General features: G+C 42.8%; 2 protein-coding genes across 2 annotated transcripts; both read left to right on the top strand.

The window, feature by feature from the left end:
- Positions 1 to 9,654: 9,654 nt before the first annotated feature.
- Positions 9,655 to 11,393, top strand: LOC131231150 (probable leucine-rich repeat receptor-like protein kinase At1g35710). The gene is made up of 2 exons (XM_058227253.1): positions 9,655 to 10,301; positions 10,518 to 11,393. Exons 1-2 carry the CDS (start codon positions 9,731 to 9,733, stop codon positions 10,919 to 10,921), a joined length of 975 nt encoding a protein of 324 aa, XP_058083236.1. The 5' UTR covers positions 9,655 to 9,730; the 3' UTR covers positions 10,922 to 11,393.
- LOC131230562 (MDIS1-interacting receptor like kinase 2-like) lies at positions 11,136 to 12,594 on the top strand. The gene is made up of 2 exons (XM_058226467.1): positions 11,136 to 11,379; positions 11,744 to 12,594. Exons 1-2 carry the CDS (start codon positions 11,136 to 11,138, stop codon positions 12,538 to 12,540), a joined length of 1,041 nt encoding a protein of 346 aa, XP_058082450.1. The 3' UTR covers positions 12,541 to 12,594.
- The last annotated feature ends 5,202 nt before the right edge of the window (positions 12,595 to 17,796 follow it).

The following is a 17,796-nucleotide window of genomic DNA, read 5'->3' as shown; positions in this document are numbered from 1 at the left end:
CTTTGGAGATGAGCCCAATTATGAGTCAGATCCGAAACTCAAATGGGTCACACAATAGGAAATAGTCCTAACATGATCACACAGAGAGATAAGAAAACGAGAAAGCTCTGTTAGATGTTAATCCTCTGTGCAAGTGCACATAGTCATAATCCAAATCGTTAAAATAACGTTAGAAACTGTGGATGGTCCATATGACTTATGATCCAAATGCGGCCTTAAAGCCTAAGACAGTAGTCTTCATACTTGAAATCACAAAAGAACATTATTTCATTTTAGCCCCAATTGGAGCAATGTTAAGCTTCTACTAAAACTTGAAAGTACATAGAGCATGGACCACCGGAGTTTTTTTTATCAGGCTGTCTCTGTACATTCACTTTATGCTTGTTGGTTACACTTGGATAATGGGTTTGACGAAAGATACAGACTTATGGTTGGCATCCCTTCCATTATTCCATAGGGGTGGCCACTTGAGTTGTGGATCACTATGATTTTTTATTTTTTATTTTGGCCTCACAACCAAGACTCATGGATGGAGTGGATTTTATATATAGAACTGGTGGACCCCACAGCTCTTAGGTGTTTTATGGACTGTGTAGAATGGGTGCTGAGGGTCCCATGTAAACGAAAAGCTGTGGGGCCATGTAAAAACAGAGTTACAGGGAGCCCGTTCCTACAATTGCAGTTACATGAAGCCCGTGTAAGCAAAAAGTTGTGGGGTCCAGCGTGATGTGCGTGTGATACTTTGGCCAGCTCACCCAAAAATGTGATGGACCCTAGACTAAAGTGGGCCATGCCACAGGAAAAAGTGATGATTAAACGCTTATCATTGAAACCTTCCCTAGGGTCACTGAAGTTTTGTATCAGTCTAATATATCTGTTTTCTGTTCATCCTTACGGGTATATTTGAAACTGTATGAACAGTTTGGATGTCATATAAATATCATGGTGGCCCCAAGAATGTGTCAATGGTGAGTGTTTCCATCCCCACTGTTTTGTGGTGCATTGGAGCTTTGGATGCATTCAATACCCATGGTTTCCTTTGGTGTGGCCCACTTCAGGTCTGAATCACCTTCATTTTTAGGCTCATGCCCTAAAATAAGCCGGCAAAAATGGACTGCCTAGATAGAGCACATAAATTATGGTAGGGCCCATGGAGCCTTGACACCAGCAAGCTAGCTGGTGATCAGGTCACTAACCAAGCCACATCTCCATGATACACACCATATGGGGCCCATTTCTACGACACCGTATGCAGTAGTTATTCACGTGGACAAAGCTTGTTCACATCATCGCCCGTGGAAAATGTTTTCACCTACTGAAAGTTTCTCATCTTACCATGTGGGACCCACTGCGATTGGATTTAAATTTTTTTTTTTTTTGGGTTAGTTTTATAAGATGGCTTACCTGATGGTTGGATGAGCTGGATTGGACTTTTGGGTGATCTGGTTAAGTTGGTCGTGGTGCAACTATTGCAGGAGTTGGATCTCATAATCATTGTCTGGGCTTTACAATACTTGACTGCATCACTTTAAAAAAAATGATACAGGGATGCATAAAACAGATTCTTCTCTGGTGATTTATGGCCCGTTTGGATGCACTTCCATGATAGGGGGTTTTGGAAAAGGTGGTCTGATGTAGAGCGGGTCGCAGACAATTTCATGGCCAAGATGGATCAGAAAAGGCCTGGTCGACGACAGAAGTGATCCAGACCATCGGACCTTAGATCGGGCATATCTCGCAATCCGGAATGAGTTATCTGACGTAAAATATATGATTTTGGGGTAGAACGAGCTACTTTAGCCAACCAACCCTGCTATGCCGGGTTGTGTAGCCCAAAATTGCCAAAAACCCCTTAATCGATGGTCGTTTCCCTGTTTTAATTTCGTTTTTACTATAAATAGTAAGTTTTAGTTTGATTATAACTCTTCATCCGTCGGGCTTTAGGAGTTGCGCCCAACGTGAAAAGAGCTTAGAATAATTAGGGGAACGGTTTGGTGAAGCCAAATAGGACACTTACTATTTTTGGCCGAAAACCTTGCGCACTAGTAGACATCACGACCGTCTATAAATAGTAAGTTTACTATTTATAGTAAATCGCAGATTCTAGGAGTTTGAGTTGTAGTTTGATTATGATTTTTTTCCCATTGCTTGATACCCTTATTTAAAGGGTTGTGAACTCGTTTTTAATTATTGATCAATCAGTTTCGAATTTATTAGAATTTATTTCTATTTTCTGCTTTCTTTCCTCGTGGATTCGAGAAGTCTCTGTGAGGAGTCCAGAGAAGTTCCGTGGATTCGGAATAGTTATCCTCTTGAGGAAGACGGTGCTCGACCTCACGTCCTCCCCTGCGTCAGTTTGGTATCAAAGCGAGGTTTCTCCTTGGATTGATGGCTTCTAACAACGGGTCGGGCAACAATCCCATGGGCGGTGCTCCAGGGAATTTTCCTTTAACGGCGGCAGCTTTCGAAGTAGCGCAACGAGAGAATCAGCAAGCCATGCAAGGGCTGCAGGCTTCCATCGACCGCATAGCGGATCTCTTGGCGGAAAACCTAAGGCAACTCCGTGTTCCTGGTGGCAATCCTCCACCCCCAATTAATCGCCCTGATCGCAGGATAGTACCGACAGTGCATCCAAGGGTCATTCCTCAGGAAGGGGGCTCCAGTGAGGAGGAAATCGACGACGTACTCTTCCAACACCCCAGACATGGCGGCGATCGAGTAGATCGAACGGATCGAGAATTCAAGATGAGGGTTGATATTCCTAGCTTCAATGGCCAATTACACATTGAGGATTTCCTCGATTAGCTTTCTAAAGTTGAGCAATTTTTTGACTATATGGACATTCCTGAAGCAAAGAAGGTCAAGCTTGTGGCCTACAAGTTGAAAGGAGGAGCTTCAGCTTGGTGGGAACAACTGCAACTCGCGCGAACCAGGCAGACGAAAGCACCAATCTGCACCTGGCAGCGGAAGAAGAAACTACTACGTGCCCGATTCCTCCCTAGCGATTACGATCAGGTATTATTCCAACAATACCAAAATTGTCGACAGGGGAGTCGGTCGGTGAGAGAATACGCAGAAGAATTTTACCGCCTGGCGGCACGTAACGATTTGGTCGAGACTGAATCGCAGCAAGTCGCTCGATTCAACGGTGGATTGCGTATGGCTATCCAGGATCGGGTCCAGATGCAGTCCGTTTGGACGATGAATGATGCGATCAAGTTGGCTACTCGTGCAGAAGTGCAACTTGAACGTCCTAACACACGGACCTATCTTACTGTAAGGATTCTTGTGGCAGGTCTGCCCCAGGGAACTGCACAGCCTAAGGGGAAGGAGCCCGTAGGAGCACGCACTCAACCTCTTACGTTTGAGAATCGAGATCAGGGAAGTGGGCAAGCTAGACCCCAAAGGGGCGTATCGACTGCTGCTGGTCCAAGTAGAATCCCGAACCCCTATGCTCGGCCAAGGCCCGATAACTGCTATCGTTGTGGCCAACCGGGCCACCTATCAAATACTTGTCCCCAGCGAAAAGTGGCAAACATCGCCATCAATGATGGTAGTGCTGATAACGCTAATGAAGATCCAGATATTGAAGAACAGGAGTATACCACCGAGGACGAGGCAGATGATTCAGGTTGGATTCAGCAAGATCACGGCGAGTCGCTTGTCGTGAGGCGACTATTATATGCGCCAAGAAAAGAAGTGCATCCACAGCGGCATAACATCTTCCGCACTAGGTGTACGGTGAATCGAAAGGTTTGTGACATGATCATTGATAGTGGGAGTAGCGAGAACATCGTCTCCAAGGTCATGGTGGAAAAATTACAATTGAAAACGGAGCGTCATCCCTCTCCATATACAATCGGTTGGATCAAGAAGGTCAGCGAAAGGTTGTTGAACAATGCACCATATCCTTTTCAATTGGCAAACATTATAAGGATGAAGTAGTATGCGATGTGGTCGACATGGAAGCATGTCACATACTACTCGGTCGGCCCTGGCAATCTGACCGTGATGCCACTCATAAAGGGCGAGATAATATATATATCTTCGTCAAGGACGGCCGAAAGACCATATTGGCCCCCATGGATCCAGAGGGACCACCTGAAACTTCTAAAGTGGAGGGCCGTTTTCTCTTAACCATACGGGACTTCGTGGAAGAATCAAAGGAAACAGGACAGACTTATGCATTAATTGTAAAAGGGGAAGAACTCGAGCCTACCAACATCCTTGAAATACGAAGGCCCCTGCTACATGAATTCAAAGAAATCTGGCCCGATGACCTTCCCGATGGGTTACCCCCCATGCGGGATATCCAACACCATATCGACTTTGTCCCTGGGTCCAGTTTACCGAATCGTCCCCATTATCGAATGAGTCCGAATGAGTGCGAGATTCTGCAGGGACAAGTAGAGGAGTTGATCCGTAAGGGTCTTATTCGGGAGAGCATGAGTCCATGTGCTGTACCAGCTCTATTAACTCCAAAGAAAGATGGGAGTTGGCGCATGTGTGTCGACAGCCAAGCCATCAACAAAATCACCATAAAATATAGGTTTCCTATACCACGGTTGGACGATATGCTGGGTATACTAGAGGGTGCAAAAATATTCTCTAAATTGGACTTAAGGAGCGGCTACCATCAGATTCGAATACGGTCGGGTGATGAGTGGAAAATAGCCTTTAAGACCAAGGAAGGATTATATGAATGGATGGTCATGCCCTTCGGTCTTTCGAATGCGCCTAGCACATTTATGAGATTGATGAACCAAGTTCTGAAACCTTTCATTGGGCGGTTCGTTGTGGTTTACTTCGATGATATTTTGATATACAGTCAAGACGAAACTACCCATATGGAACACCTCAAGAAGGTCCTTCAAGTGCTCACTAAAAATAAACTGTACCTCAATTTAAAAAGTGCAGCTTCATGACTGATAGCCTATTGTTCTTGGGTTTTGTCGTCACATCCACAGGCATTCGGGTGGATGAGGAAAAGGTGAAGGCAATCAGAGAATGGCCGGTTCCGACAAATATTCACGAAGTGCGAAGTTTTCATGGACTAGCCACATTCTATCGTCGGTTCGTGAAAAATTTCAGTACCATTGTGTCACCAATCACAGATTGCATGAAGAAAGGGCAGTTTCAGTGGACTGACGAAGCCGACAGGAGTTTTGCCGAAATCAAACGCAGATTATCTACGACCCCGGTTCTTGTACTTCCCAACTTCGACAAACTATTTGAAGTCGAATGTGATGCCTCATATGTCAGAATTGGGGGAGTTTTGTCTCAAGAAGGTAGGCCGGTAGCCTTATACAGCGAAAAACTTAGCGATGCACGTAAGAAGTGGTCTACATATGAGATCGAGTTATACGCGGTGGTCCAGGCACTGCGGCACTGGCGACATTATTTGATTCAAAGGGAATTCATACTTTACACGGACCATCAAGCTCTCAAATTCTTTAATAGTCAAGCTAACATTAACCGTGTGCATGCTAGATGGATCTCGTTTTTGTAGGAATTTACATTCGTACTGAAACATAAGTCAGGGCAACAAAACAAAGTAGCTGATGCATTGAGTCACCGTGCAACTTTGTTAGTCACTATGAGCAATGAGGTTGTCAGGTTCGAGCGCCTCAAAGACATATATGCCGATGACGACGACTTCAAGGACGCATGGGTTAGATGCCAAGAAGGTCACCCCGGCGATTTACATATGCAAGACGGGTTCCTTTTCAAGGGAAATCGACTGTGCATCCCAAACAGTTCGCTAAGGGAACAGATAATCCAAGAGCTACATGGAGGTGGCCTCAGTGGACACCTTGGGCGAGACAGGACGCGAGCTCTTGTGGAAGAACGGTATTACTGGCCGCAATTGATACGTGATGTGGGAAAGGCAGTCCAACGTTGTTATATTTGTCAAACCTCTAAGGGGTAATCTCATAATACAGGCCTTCACACTCCTTTACCCGTGCCTGATGGCCCTTGGGAGGATTTATTTATGGACTTCGTGCTTGGTCTCCTACGAACACAACGCGGCATGGATTCGGTGTTCGTGGTAGTATATCGTTTCTCCAATATGGCGCACTTTATTCCATGCAAGAAGACTCTTGATGCAACACACGTGGCGAATCTATTCTTCAGAGAAATTATGCGGCTACACGGGGTTCCCAAGACTATTACTTCTGACCGTGACACGAAGTTCATAAGCCACTTTTAGCGGACTTTGTGGACTCGATTCGATACACGACTTCAGTTCAGCAGCGCCTACCACCCACAGACTGACGGTCAAACTGAGGTTGTGAATCGCACGTTGGGAAACCTCCTTCGATGTATTTCAGGAGAAAAACCAAAGCAGTGGGATTTGGCTTTGTCTCAAGCGGAGTTTGCATTCAACAACATGGTGAACCGCTCGACAGGAAAATTCCCGTTCCAGGTTATTTATGGACGAGTCCCTCGCACACACTAGACTTGGTCCCTCTGCCCAAGCTCCCAGGCATGAGCATTGCAGCGGAACATATGGCTGACAAGATCATGGGCATTCATGCGGAAGTACAAACCAAGCTACATGCCTCGAACAAAAAATACAAGGAGCAAGCCGACAAGCATCGGCGACAAAAAGTGTTCGAGGTGGGTGACCAAGTAATGGTCCATCTGTACAAAGAACGATTTCCGACCGGAACGTACAACAAGTTAAAGAATAAAAAGATTGGACCGGTACCAATCATCCGAAAGATCAATGACAACGCTTATGTTGTTGATCTTCCAGATGACATGGCAATCTCACGGACTTTCAACGTCGCGGACCTGACCGATTATCATGAACCAGCGCAAGATGAGAACTCGAGGACGAGTTCTTTTGAAGTGGAGGGGACTGATGTAGAGCGGGTCACAGACAATTTCATGGCCAAGATGGATCAGAAAAGGCCCGGTCGACGACAAAAGTGATCCGGACCATCGGACCTTAGATCGGGCGTATCTTGCAATCCGGAATGAGTTATCTGACGTAAAATATATGATTTTGGGGTAGAACGAGCTACTTTAGCCAACCAACCTGCTACGCCGGGTTGCGCAGCCCGGAATTGCGAAAAACCCCTTGATCGATGGTCGTTTCCCTGTTTTAATTTCGTTTTTACTATAAATAGTAAGTTTTAGTTTGATTATAACTCTTCATCCGTCGGGCTTTAGGAGTTGCGCCCAACGTGAAAAGAGCTTAGAATAATTAGGGGAACGGTTTGGTGAAGCCAAATAGGACACCTACTATTTTTGGCCGAAAACCTTGCGCACTAGTAGACATCACGATCGTCTATAAATAGTAAGTTTACTATTTATAGTAAGTCGCGGATTCTAGGAGTTTGAGTTGTAGTTTGATTATGATTTCTTTCCCATTGCTTGATACCCTTATTTAAAGGGTTGTGAACTCGTTTTAATGATGCATCAATCAATTTCAAATTTATTAGAATTTATTTCTATTTTCTTCTTTCTTTCCTCGTGGATTCGAGAAGTCTCTGTGAGGAGTCCAGAGAAGTTCCGTGGATTCGGAATAGTTATCCTCTTGAGGAAGACGGTGCTCGACCTCACGTCCTCCCCTGCGTCATGGTCCAAACCTGCTTTTTCGGATGAGTTGGCACTTGGCAGCCTACTTCTTTGATGATTTTGAGGTCCATTTTCATACATTTCATTTTACTTTTTTTTTTTTTTGCCAGTTTGTTTTATAGTGTCTATTTTGTAAGCAGAAAAAGGGGATTTTGCAAAGTCACATCGTCAACTGCTGTTTAGAACAAAACTGCTCTTAGGGCTCAAACACCCCTTGGGAGGGTGCATCCAAACAGGCCCTTGGAATCTAGTAGCTCCCTAAAAAGGTGAGGACGTGACCCAAAGTAGGAGGATACTTGACTGTTAAGTAGAATCTGGCCCAAACCCATCCAGTCATGGGCCCAAAACTTAAAAAATCTGTCAGCACCCAACTAAAAGAGACAGAGATTTGCACTCCAAAAGTAGAATTAGGGCTTAAACCTATCCAGTCCAGGGTTCCACTAGGAATCTCGAAAAGTAGAAGCAGGGCCCAAACCCATCCATCAGAGCCATGGCCACTCCCAGAAATCTCACAGCGCCCAATAAATAAATAAGAAAAGAAAAAGAAAGAGACTATTTTATATCCAGAAGACAAGTCCAAAACCATCCAGTCCCTCCCTAATCGCGCAGCTCACCTCTAACCCAGGGTTACGAGAATCACATGTGACCTTAAGCTCTATGAGGGCAGCTGTGACATCAGTTTTACTCCATTCCTTGTGCCAGCCCATGCTAGGAGGTGATGTTAAAATTGATGAAGACTCAGAGCCACACCACATGAAATAGTAGGAATAGAAATGCCCACCTTGAAACTTTCCAAAGACCCGCCTTATGTTTATATGCCATCTAAAACCGTTAAGAAGTTGATTCCCATGCAGATGAAGGGAAACACTAATATCAGACTGATCCGAAACTTCTGTGGCCCACAAGAAGTTTTCGATGGTGGTTGTTCAATCACCACTTCTTCTTGTGGTGTGACCCATTTGAGATTTGAATATGCCTTATTTTTGAAATGACGTCCTAAAACGATCAAATGTATTGGATAAATGAAGTAGATATAACACAGACATCACAGTGGGCCTGATAAAGCTTAGGATAAGAGTAGATTCCTTTAACCTCTAATTACAAGCAATTGGCATTTGATACCACTTTCCTGTGCTCCCTATGCAAAAGCTCTGTCCATCAATTTCACTGGATCACGTTAGGACCAGATCTCAATCATGATGAGGCAGATCTAAAACTCAAGTGGACCTGATTGTGGAAATAGTCCTAGGATGAACCTGCAAATAAGATGGACGGAATAGATGTTGCACATAGATTGTGGCAGACCACATATAGCTACCATCTACTGGAACATCTTCTATGCCGGGGCACAAGCTAATTCACATCCATTCACCTCCGAAGTTCAGAGCAAGTTCAGAGCAGCCAAGAAATAAAGGATTTGAATACCACTGTTGAAAATTTCTTGAGGGTCTTACAAGTTTTATTTTAGGCTGATATTCGTATTTTTCATTCATGCATGTAAGAATCACCTTATGAACATGTTAGATGGTACATAAGCATCATCAAGTTGTGTCACAAAAAGGTATCAATGATCGGAGTTTCCATCTCCACTATTTCTTGTGATGTGGCCCACTTGCATTATTAATGATGGGGTTCTATCTCCACTATTTCTTCTTGTGATGTTGCGCACTTGCGTTTTTTGTATTTCACCCTTGTTTGGGCTTATCTTAAAACAGGATGGACAGAGTGAATATAAGAAAAACATAACAGGTGCACCCATGCAGTTAATGTAGGTCGCTTCCCCAGAATAGCGCTGGCATTCCTCACTCCGTTTTTGCTGATAGAAAGTAGAAAGGATATATCAGCATTAGGAAGACGTGTGACATCAGCACTGATGTGATGATACAAAATCAGAAAAACGAGAATGCTCTGCTTGACGTTAATTCTCTGTGCAAGTGCACAGTTGTCATCTAAACCGTTAAAATAATGTGTACAACAAGTCAATACTTTTCAGCATGTGTGTATCAGATATATATATATATATATATATATAATTCACTCTCAAGAATAAGACGGGTAGCAATCGAAGCCATGTGTATCAAGCTTTTCCTATAAATACCCATATCCATCGTAAGTTTGTAACAGACCATAAGCAACAACAGCCATGGCCATACATAAATCTCTCTCCCTTGCTTTCCTCCTCTTTTTCCTACCATTTCTTTCTTCCCATGCAACATCATCATTTGCAACAGCAGGACTGCCAGAAGCAGAGGCTCTCCTGAAATGGAAAGCCAGCCTCTCACCAGCACAAGCTCTCCATTCATGGTCGCTTCCTGCTGCTAATGCCAGCACCAACGCAATCTCTCCATGCAAATGGACTGGGATCTCATGCAACAGCCTTGGAAGTGTAACAGAGATAAGCTTACCAACTGCAGGCTTGCAAGGTAAGATCGACAACTTGAGCTTCCCGTCATTTCGAAACCTCGTTCATCTCAATCTCAGTGGCAACACTGTCACTGGAACCATCCCAACACATATTGGCACTCTTCACAAACTCATGTCCCTCGATCTGTCTGCAAATAAAATAAGTGGATCAATACCTGTGGAAATAGGGAATCTTGTGAATTTGAATGAGCTAGTCTTGTCCATTAACCATCTAGATGGTTCCATCCCTTCCACTTTAGGGAACTTGTCCATGCTTACAATTTTGTATTTATTCAAAAATCAGATTTCAGGTAGAATTCCTGCAGAACTAGGGAATCTCAAGAGTTTAGTTGAGACATCTTTGCGCAGTAACAATCTAAGTGGTCCGATCCCTCCTGCTTTAGGTAATTTAACAAACCTTAGACTATTGTTCCTCTACAGCAATCAAATTTCTGGTTCAATTCCTCCACAATTTGGGAATTTAATGAATCTCAACAATCTTGATCTGTCCAATAACAGTCTAACAGGTTCTATCCCTTCCACTTTAGGGAACTTGACAAAGCTGACAGTCCTCTACCTCCTTCAAAATCAAATTTCTGGTTCAATTCCTCCAGAACTCGGGAATTTAACAAGTCTCAATAAGCTAGCACTGAACCAAAACAATCTGATTGGTCCGATCCCTCCAGCTTTAGGTAATTTGAGAAACCTTACAATATTGTCCCTCCCCAGCAATCAAATTTCTGGTTCAATTCCACTGGAAATAGGGAATTTAATGAATCTCAAGGAGATTGACATGTCCTTTAACCCTCTAATAGGTTCTATCCCTCCTACTTTTGGAAACTTGACCAAGCTAACTTTTTTTGTCCCTTATTTACTGTCAATTATCTTGTTCCTTGCCTCAAGAAATGACAAACATGACAAGTCTTTCTAAACTCTACTTGGGTGACAACAACTTCTCTGGATACTTGCCTCCGTTATGCCATGGTGAATCTCTTCAAAAATTCACTGTCCCAAACAACCATTTCACTGGTGAGATCCCGAGGAGCTTCAGAAACTGCACCAGCTTAAAAAGAGTTCTACTCAATGGAAACCGACTCACTGCAGATGTATCGAAAGCCTTTGGTGTATACCCGCATCTCATATACATGGACGTCAGCGACAACATGCTGTTTGGTGAACTCTCACCGAACTGGGGAGAATGCCAAAACCTGATGAAGTTCCAATTCTCTAGGAACATGATCACCGGTAGAATTCCTCAAGAGATTGGGCAGTTGACACAGCTAGGTGTGCTTGGTCTTTCTTCAAACCATCTAGTAGGAGAGATTCCAAAGGAATTTGGGAGGCTGACTTCTTTGTTCAACTTGACTTTAAATGATAACCATCTTTCTGGTCGGTTACCGCAAGAGATTGGAAACCTATCCAATTTGGAGGTTTCTTGACTTGTCAATGAATCACCTAAGTGGTCCAATACCACCTCAATTAGGGGATTGCTCTAAACTCCAGTATCTCAAATTGTGCCAAAATGTTTTGAATGGAAGCATTCCTTTTCAGATCGGTAACGTAGTATACCTACAGGGCTTACTAGATCTAAGTCATAACTCCCTCGATAGAGAGGTATCACCACAACTTGCAAAATTGGTTAGGCTGGAAAAGTTAAATCTCTCCCACAACATGCTTTCAGGCTCCATTCCGCCTTCTTTTCAAGAGATGGTCAACTTGCAATCCATTGATTTTTCATAAAATGCTTTGGAAGGTTTGCTTCCCAAAAGCAAAAGCTTTCAAAAGGCTCCTGCAGAGGCATTCATAAATAATAAGGGCTTATGTGGTGAAGTGCAAGGTTTGAGACCTTGCAATACCTCTTCAATCAGTCATAACGATGTGAAGAAAGGCCATAGAGTTGTGGTCCTCATTATTCTTCCTCTCTTGGTGGTGTTGTTTCTGTTATTTGTAATCCTTGGCATTTCTTGCATTTATTACCAAAGAAGAAAAAATATAGAGAAAGGAGTTCTTGAGAGGAGCACTGGAAATCCATTTTCAATATGGAATTATAATGGAAATGTTGTGTTTGAAGACATTGTGGAGGCAACAGAGGGTTTCGACGACAAATACTGCATTGGAACTGGAGAGTATGGAAAAGTTTACAGAGCGAATCTACCGATGGGCCAAGTATTAGCCGTGAAGAAACTTCGCCAACTAGAAGGTGGTGATCAATCTGATCAAAGAAGTTTTAGAAATGAGATAAGAGCATTAACTGAAATCCGTCATCGCAACATTGTGAAGCTTTATGGTTTTTGCTCCCATGCTCGATGCTCATTTCTAGTCTATGAGTACATGGAAAAGGGAAGCTTGGCAAGCATACTAAGCAATGACAAACGAGCTGCACAGTTAGACTGGACTCTAAGGGTGAAGGTTATTAAAGGTGCGGCACATGCTTTATCTTACATGCACCATGATTGCACCCTGCCGATTATCCATCGAGACCTATCAAGCAAAAACGTTTTGTTGAATTCAGAACTTGAGGCTAGTGTCTCTGATTTCGGCACTGCATGATTGCTGATACCCGATTCGTCCAATTGGACTACCCTCGCGGGCACATATGGATACATTGCTCTAGGTTAGTCACTAATACACTCTCAACACTTAATAGTTTTATTATAATTTAGTCTTTATTTTTTAGTAATAATGTACTATAAAAAATTTGCATTAAAGTACCACACTATTGTCAGATGAGGCACTCGAAGGTGACTAGAATGTATGAAAAATTCATATTTGAAAATTTTCCCTTTTCTCTCTAAGATTCCTTAATCCATGCAACGGCTATAAGAGGCCATGTAAAGATAATATGGTAAAACTAAACTGTGATTCACACTTATCAAACAGACTTTAACCATACTTTATCAATTATTAAATTCATGGCACTGACTATTTCTTAACTTTACATTTATTGGCCACCAAATGGTTGGATAGAATCCTTCTATAAGTATCGTTTATGGGATCTTTTCTATCTACAATATGGGTCATTTTTCATATGGTCTAGATTGATTTACAAGAATACCAAGTTTAGATGGATGAGTTATTGTTATTTAAGGAAATGATTGAAAAAGCTTATAGCTTTTGGCCCATACAAGTAAATCTGAAAATGATGCATCAGGAAACATGGCATGATGCAATGCTCTACCAATGGATCCCACAAAATGGTTGGATTTTCTCCATTGTACAATGGATCCATAGTTCTAAGATCTAAATTGTCCATGTGATGTATCACACAATAAATGCCCTGTTGCGCAGCATGCCAACAATGCTAGTGAACCGAGATCTAATCTACGGTCTTACCCATAAACGATAAATAGAAAGAAATATAATCTAGAAGAAGAATTAAAACATTCTAAACAAACCACAAGACAAGATACGTAGAAAAATCCCAACAAGGGTCAAAAACTACGGTGCAAAACTTCCACTATGAAGAAAACGAAGATTACAAGCAATATACTAACATTTTCCCTTTAGATGTATAAAGAAACTCTTTACCCATACCTTAGAATAACTCCCATAACCCTAAAATAGCCCTAGGGACCTCTATTTATAGTTTATCCAACTTCTCTTTCGCACCTCTGCGAAACCGCCTCAAATTTTCACAGTCCGTGTAAAATCTGCAAAACGAATTTATGTAACCTCGACTGGTCGAGCAAGGGCCTTGATCGTTCGAGCACCTCGGACTAAAAAACTACAGCCCACTGGACTTTGAGTTGAGCACACCCTTGACTGGTCGAGTGGGCCACTCAACTGGTCGAGCAGGGCACTCGACTGGTTGAGGAGCCCTATATATCCAGATGTGGCTTCACATCTCAACAATCTCCCACTTGGAGACACATCACCATAAACCTTCGTCTTTTACATCCGAAGTGCACCGCCTCTATGTCTTCAAGCTTGAAGACCAATCAAAGCTGAACAGAGCTTCAGCTTCTCCCGTGTGACCACCTTGGTCAACATATCCGCAAGATTCTCACTTGTATAAATCTTCTCCAGAGCAATCGATCCATCTTCCAGTAACGAACGTATGAGGTGATATCTAATCTTAATATGATTGGTCCTTGAATAAAAGCCTGAATTCTTAGCCAAGTGTATTGCACTCTGACTATCACTGTACACCTTGCAATCTACTTGCTTCTTTCCCAACTCTTTCATGAAACCTTACATCCAAACCATCTCCTTGCATGCTTTTGTAGTTGCAACATATTTTGCTTCCGTTGTACTGATAGATACTATCTTCTGTAATTGAGAGACCCAACTGACTGCAGTACTACCCAGAGTAAAGACATAACCTGTAGTGGATCTTCTTTTATCAATATCTCCTGCCAAATTTGAATCTACGTAGCCTTGTAGCTTGATTTTTGATCCTCCATAACACAGCCCTACATCCACAGTACCTACTAGGTATCTGAGGATCTACTTCACAGCTTCTCAATGTTTCTTCCCGGGATTGTTCGTGAACCTACTAACAACTCCCACTGCTTGAGCAATGTCTGGTCTCGTGCTCTCCATAGCATACATGAGACTCCCAATAGATGACATGTATGAGACTTTATCCATGTAGTCTCGTTTCTCTTGTGTCTTTATACCTTGCTCCTTAGAAAGCTTGAAGTGGTTGGCTAATGGAGTGTTAACCGGCTTAGCACCTCACATATTAAATCAATCAAGTACCTTAGCTATGTACTCTGCCTATGACAAAACTAGTTTCTCATTTTCCCTGTCACGCTTTATCCTCATGCCTAGGATTTGTTTTGTAGCTCTTAAATCTTTCATGGTAAATTCTCTAGACAGTTGTTCACTCCCCAAGTATAGGGTTGTGATGTAGTAATAAACTCGGTAAGACCGAGGTCGAATCCACAGGGACTGAAACTTGTACGTGATCTGGAACTAACTAGATCTAGAACTAGCAAAAGATGTAATCTCAATCAAATAGAATTTAATGAATAATTGTGGAATAATTATCGAAAACTTAAGGAATTTAGAGGAAGGAAACTAGGGATTCAGAGGATCCACTTGTAGAGATCAGGGAGATCTTATGCCTGCATCAAGAATTATTGAATTTAAACTGAACTTACTTGATCTGGTTTTCAAGAGATGAAAGGTATATGAATTAGAATGGATTCCATCATCTAACCATGCCCAGGAGACAAAGCAAACAACAGGATTAAACTAATTACCAACCAATCAATAGTGCATGAAAGTTAGGAAGGGTACCGTCATCCGACCATGCCCATGAGACGATGGTGAACAACAGGTCTTCCTGACGTCATAAACATAAAAAGAAAGGAACATGCTCAAAGCTATCTCAGACCCATTGTAATTTCAGTCACAATAGACCATTAAAAACTACAAACATCCCTTAATAATTAAACCACAATCAAGTTTAATTCACAATTAAATAATTACATCAATAAATCGAGTCTCCCATCTCAATACAAGCTTCACCTCTTAGCCCTAGCTAAGAGGTTTAACCACACATGAATGGCCTGAACAAAGCAAATGAAAATAGAAATAAAAAGAGAAAGAAAAGAACAAGAAGGAAAGAAAAAAAGAACAGCCTTACGTCCAGCAGCCAACCTCCATTCCTCTTTCCAACCAAGCTCAACCCCTTCAATCGTCCAAAACGAGAGCTCACGTCCTCCTCCCTTTCACGTTTCAGCCGCCCCTTCTTCTTTCTTTCTTTCCTTTTCTTATAGGTAAGCAGGCCCTGGAGAGGTGCGTAGGAGAGTGGAGAGGTCCAATCCGAGAAGGAGTAGGCTGCGGAAGACTTGTTTACACCACAAGGCCGGTGCGTAGGTCTTTTCGCAGCCAAGAAAATGGAAGAAAAAACTTCCACTTTCCTCACGTTCTTTCCTAATAAATAACGTCCCTTGGAAAATCTTTGGACGAGATACACGATGGATGGTTTGGATCATACCTCTGATCAAATAGAGTGGGCCAAAACCGCACGAAAATCTCAGATTTTCCGGACGCAAAACAGAGTAGCGTCATTGACGCTGTGACGATGGTGGGGCCCACTTCACTGTTGTTTTGGGAAATCCAAGCCGTCCATTGGATTCAGGACGAAAAACCGTTCGGGAATGGTGAGATTGGATTGATTTCGGTGTGGCCCCACAAGATCTTCTATTCTGTCGTCGATCGTCCGTTTGAGTCCTCGTGTATATGCGACGATTTCATGGGGCCAAAATCCACCTAGGTGGGGCTTATACCCACCCTCTGGTCACAATTGACGGCTCTGATTATCCATATGGACGATGGGAGGGGCCCACAATAAAAAATCGGCGGTCACGGTGAGGACGCTGTCCGTTTTTGAATTGGAGACGAGAGAGTCGGTCAGCGTGCGCTGACCGACTTTGAGAAATACGGTGCACGGCTGGTGCACTTGTGCACCGTGCACACGTGATGTACTTGAGGTCCTACGGAGATGTTCGTGAGAAATCCTCTCCGTCCATCTATATTCTCAACTCATTTAACGTGTTGAGACCAAAATTAATGCATTTCCAGATACCAGGCGGGCCCCAAATCACTGATTTATGGGCTGATCTGTCCGTTGGGCCACTTCTAGAAGGATCCAATGGCTGAAATTTGACATGTACGGTTAGTTTTTGATCCTCGAGCCATCTATAAAGTTTCAAGCCGAACAGATGGTGGAAACCCAGTGATCTTGCATTCTGGCTGACTTTCAGGCCGTTTGAGCTTCAGTTTCTCGATTTTTCTGGGTCCCTGGTGTGTAATTCTGTCGATCTTGGTTCTCTGGAGTCCGTCCCATGCTTTGGTGTCATCAGAGCATTAAGTCTATGCTTTAAGCACCCTTTTCGGTCCAGGCTCATAGATTCACCTTGCATCACAACATGATTAAAAATAAAGCGTTAAACAGTATCATGCTCGTAAATCCAGCTAATAAATGGGGTCTAATATACAATATTTGACCCTCAACAACAGTTGTCTTTTGAGATCTGAGATGTCCTTCATACTTGATCCGGCCACAAGCATATCATCAACATACAAAAGAAGGATGATGTACGACGTATTAAACTGCTTCAAATAGCAATAGTGGCCTACATGACATCTCCTAAAACTGTTTCCTGACATGAAACTTTTGAACTTCTTGTACCATTGCCTCGGGGCCTGCTTTAGGCCATATAGCCTTCTACACACCTTGTTCTCCTTCCTTAGTGATACGTATCCTATCGGTTGATGCATGTATATCTCTTCTTCAAGATCCCCATGAAGAAAGGCTTTCTTAATATCTAGTTGCTCTAGATGTAAGTCATCTGTAGCCATTATACTCAAGACCATGCGAATCGTAAACATTTTCACTATTGGTGAAAATATTTCAGTGAAATCGATACCTGCCTTTTATTGAAATCCTTTCACAATCAATTTGGCCTTGTACCATTTCAAACCATTGTACTCCTCCTTCAGTCTGTAAACCCACTTGTTATGAAGAGATTTCTTACCCTTAGGTAGAGTGACTAGCTCCCATATATGATTTGACTCAAGTGAGTCCATCTCATCATCCATGGCCTACTCCTATTTAACCCATGTATCTGACTATAATGCCTCTTCAAAACACTGTAGCTCACCATTATCTGTCAGCAGTAGATAATGTAAGGATGGTGAGTATCGAATCGTGGGTCTCCTCTCCCGAGTAGACCTCCTCACAATCGGTGTCTGTGGCTCTGCCTTATAACGCTTCTATGCATGATCATTCTGTGGCACTATAACACCTATGTCCGGTAACTCTTCCAACTCTACGAATTCCTTCTCATCAGT

Source organism: Magnolia sinica, chromosome 17 (assembly GCF_029962835.1).
Source record: "Magnolia sinica isolate HGM2019 chromosome 17, MsV1, whole genome shotgun sequence".
Lineage (NCBI taxonomy): Eukaryota > Viridiplantae > Streptophyta > Magnoliopsida > Magnoliales > Magnoliaceae > Magnolia > Magnolia sinica.
The sequence above is the reverse complement of the archived record's forward strand: the minus strand, read 5'-3'. Positions and strand labels throughout refer to the sequence as shown.

Excerpts from the sequence above, each read along its gene's own strand:
- LOC131231150 (XM_058227253.1), top strand. The coding sequence starts at position 9,731 with ATGGCCATACATAAATCTCTCTCCCTTGCTTTCCTCCTCTTTTTCCTA. Across the intron at positions 10,302-10,517 it reads ATTCAAAAATCAGATTTCAG|GTTCTATCCCTTCCACTTTA; the intron begins GTAGAATTCCTG and ends ACAGTCTAACAG.
- LOC131230562 (XM_058226467.1), top strand. The coding sequence starts at position 11,136 with ATGGACGTCAGCGACAACATGCTGTTTGGTGAACTCTCACCGAACTGG. Across the intron at positions 11,380-11,743 it reads AAATGATAACCATCTTTCTG|GTTTGCTTCCCAAAAGCAAA; the intron begins GTCGGTTACCGC and ends ATGCTTTGGAAG.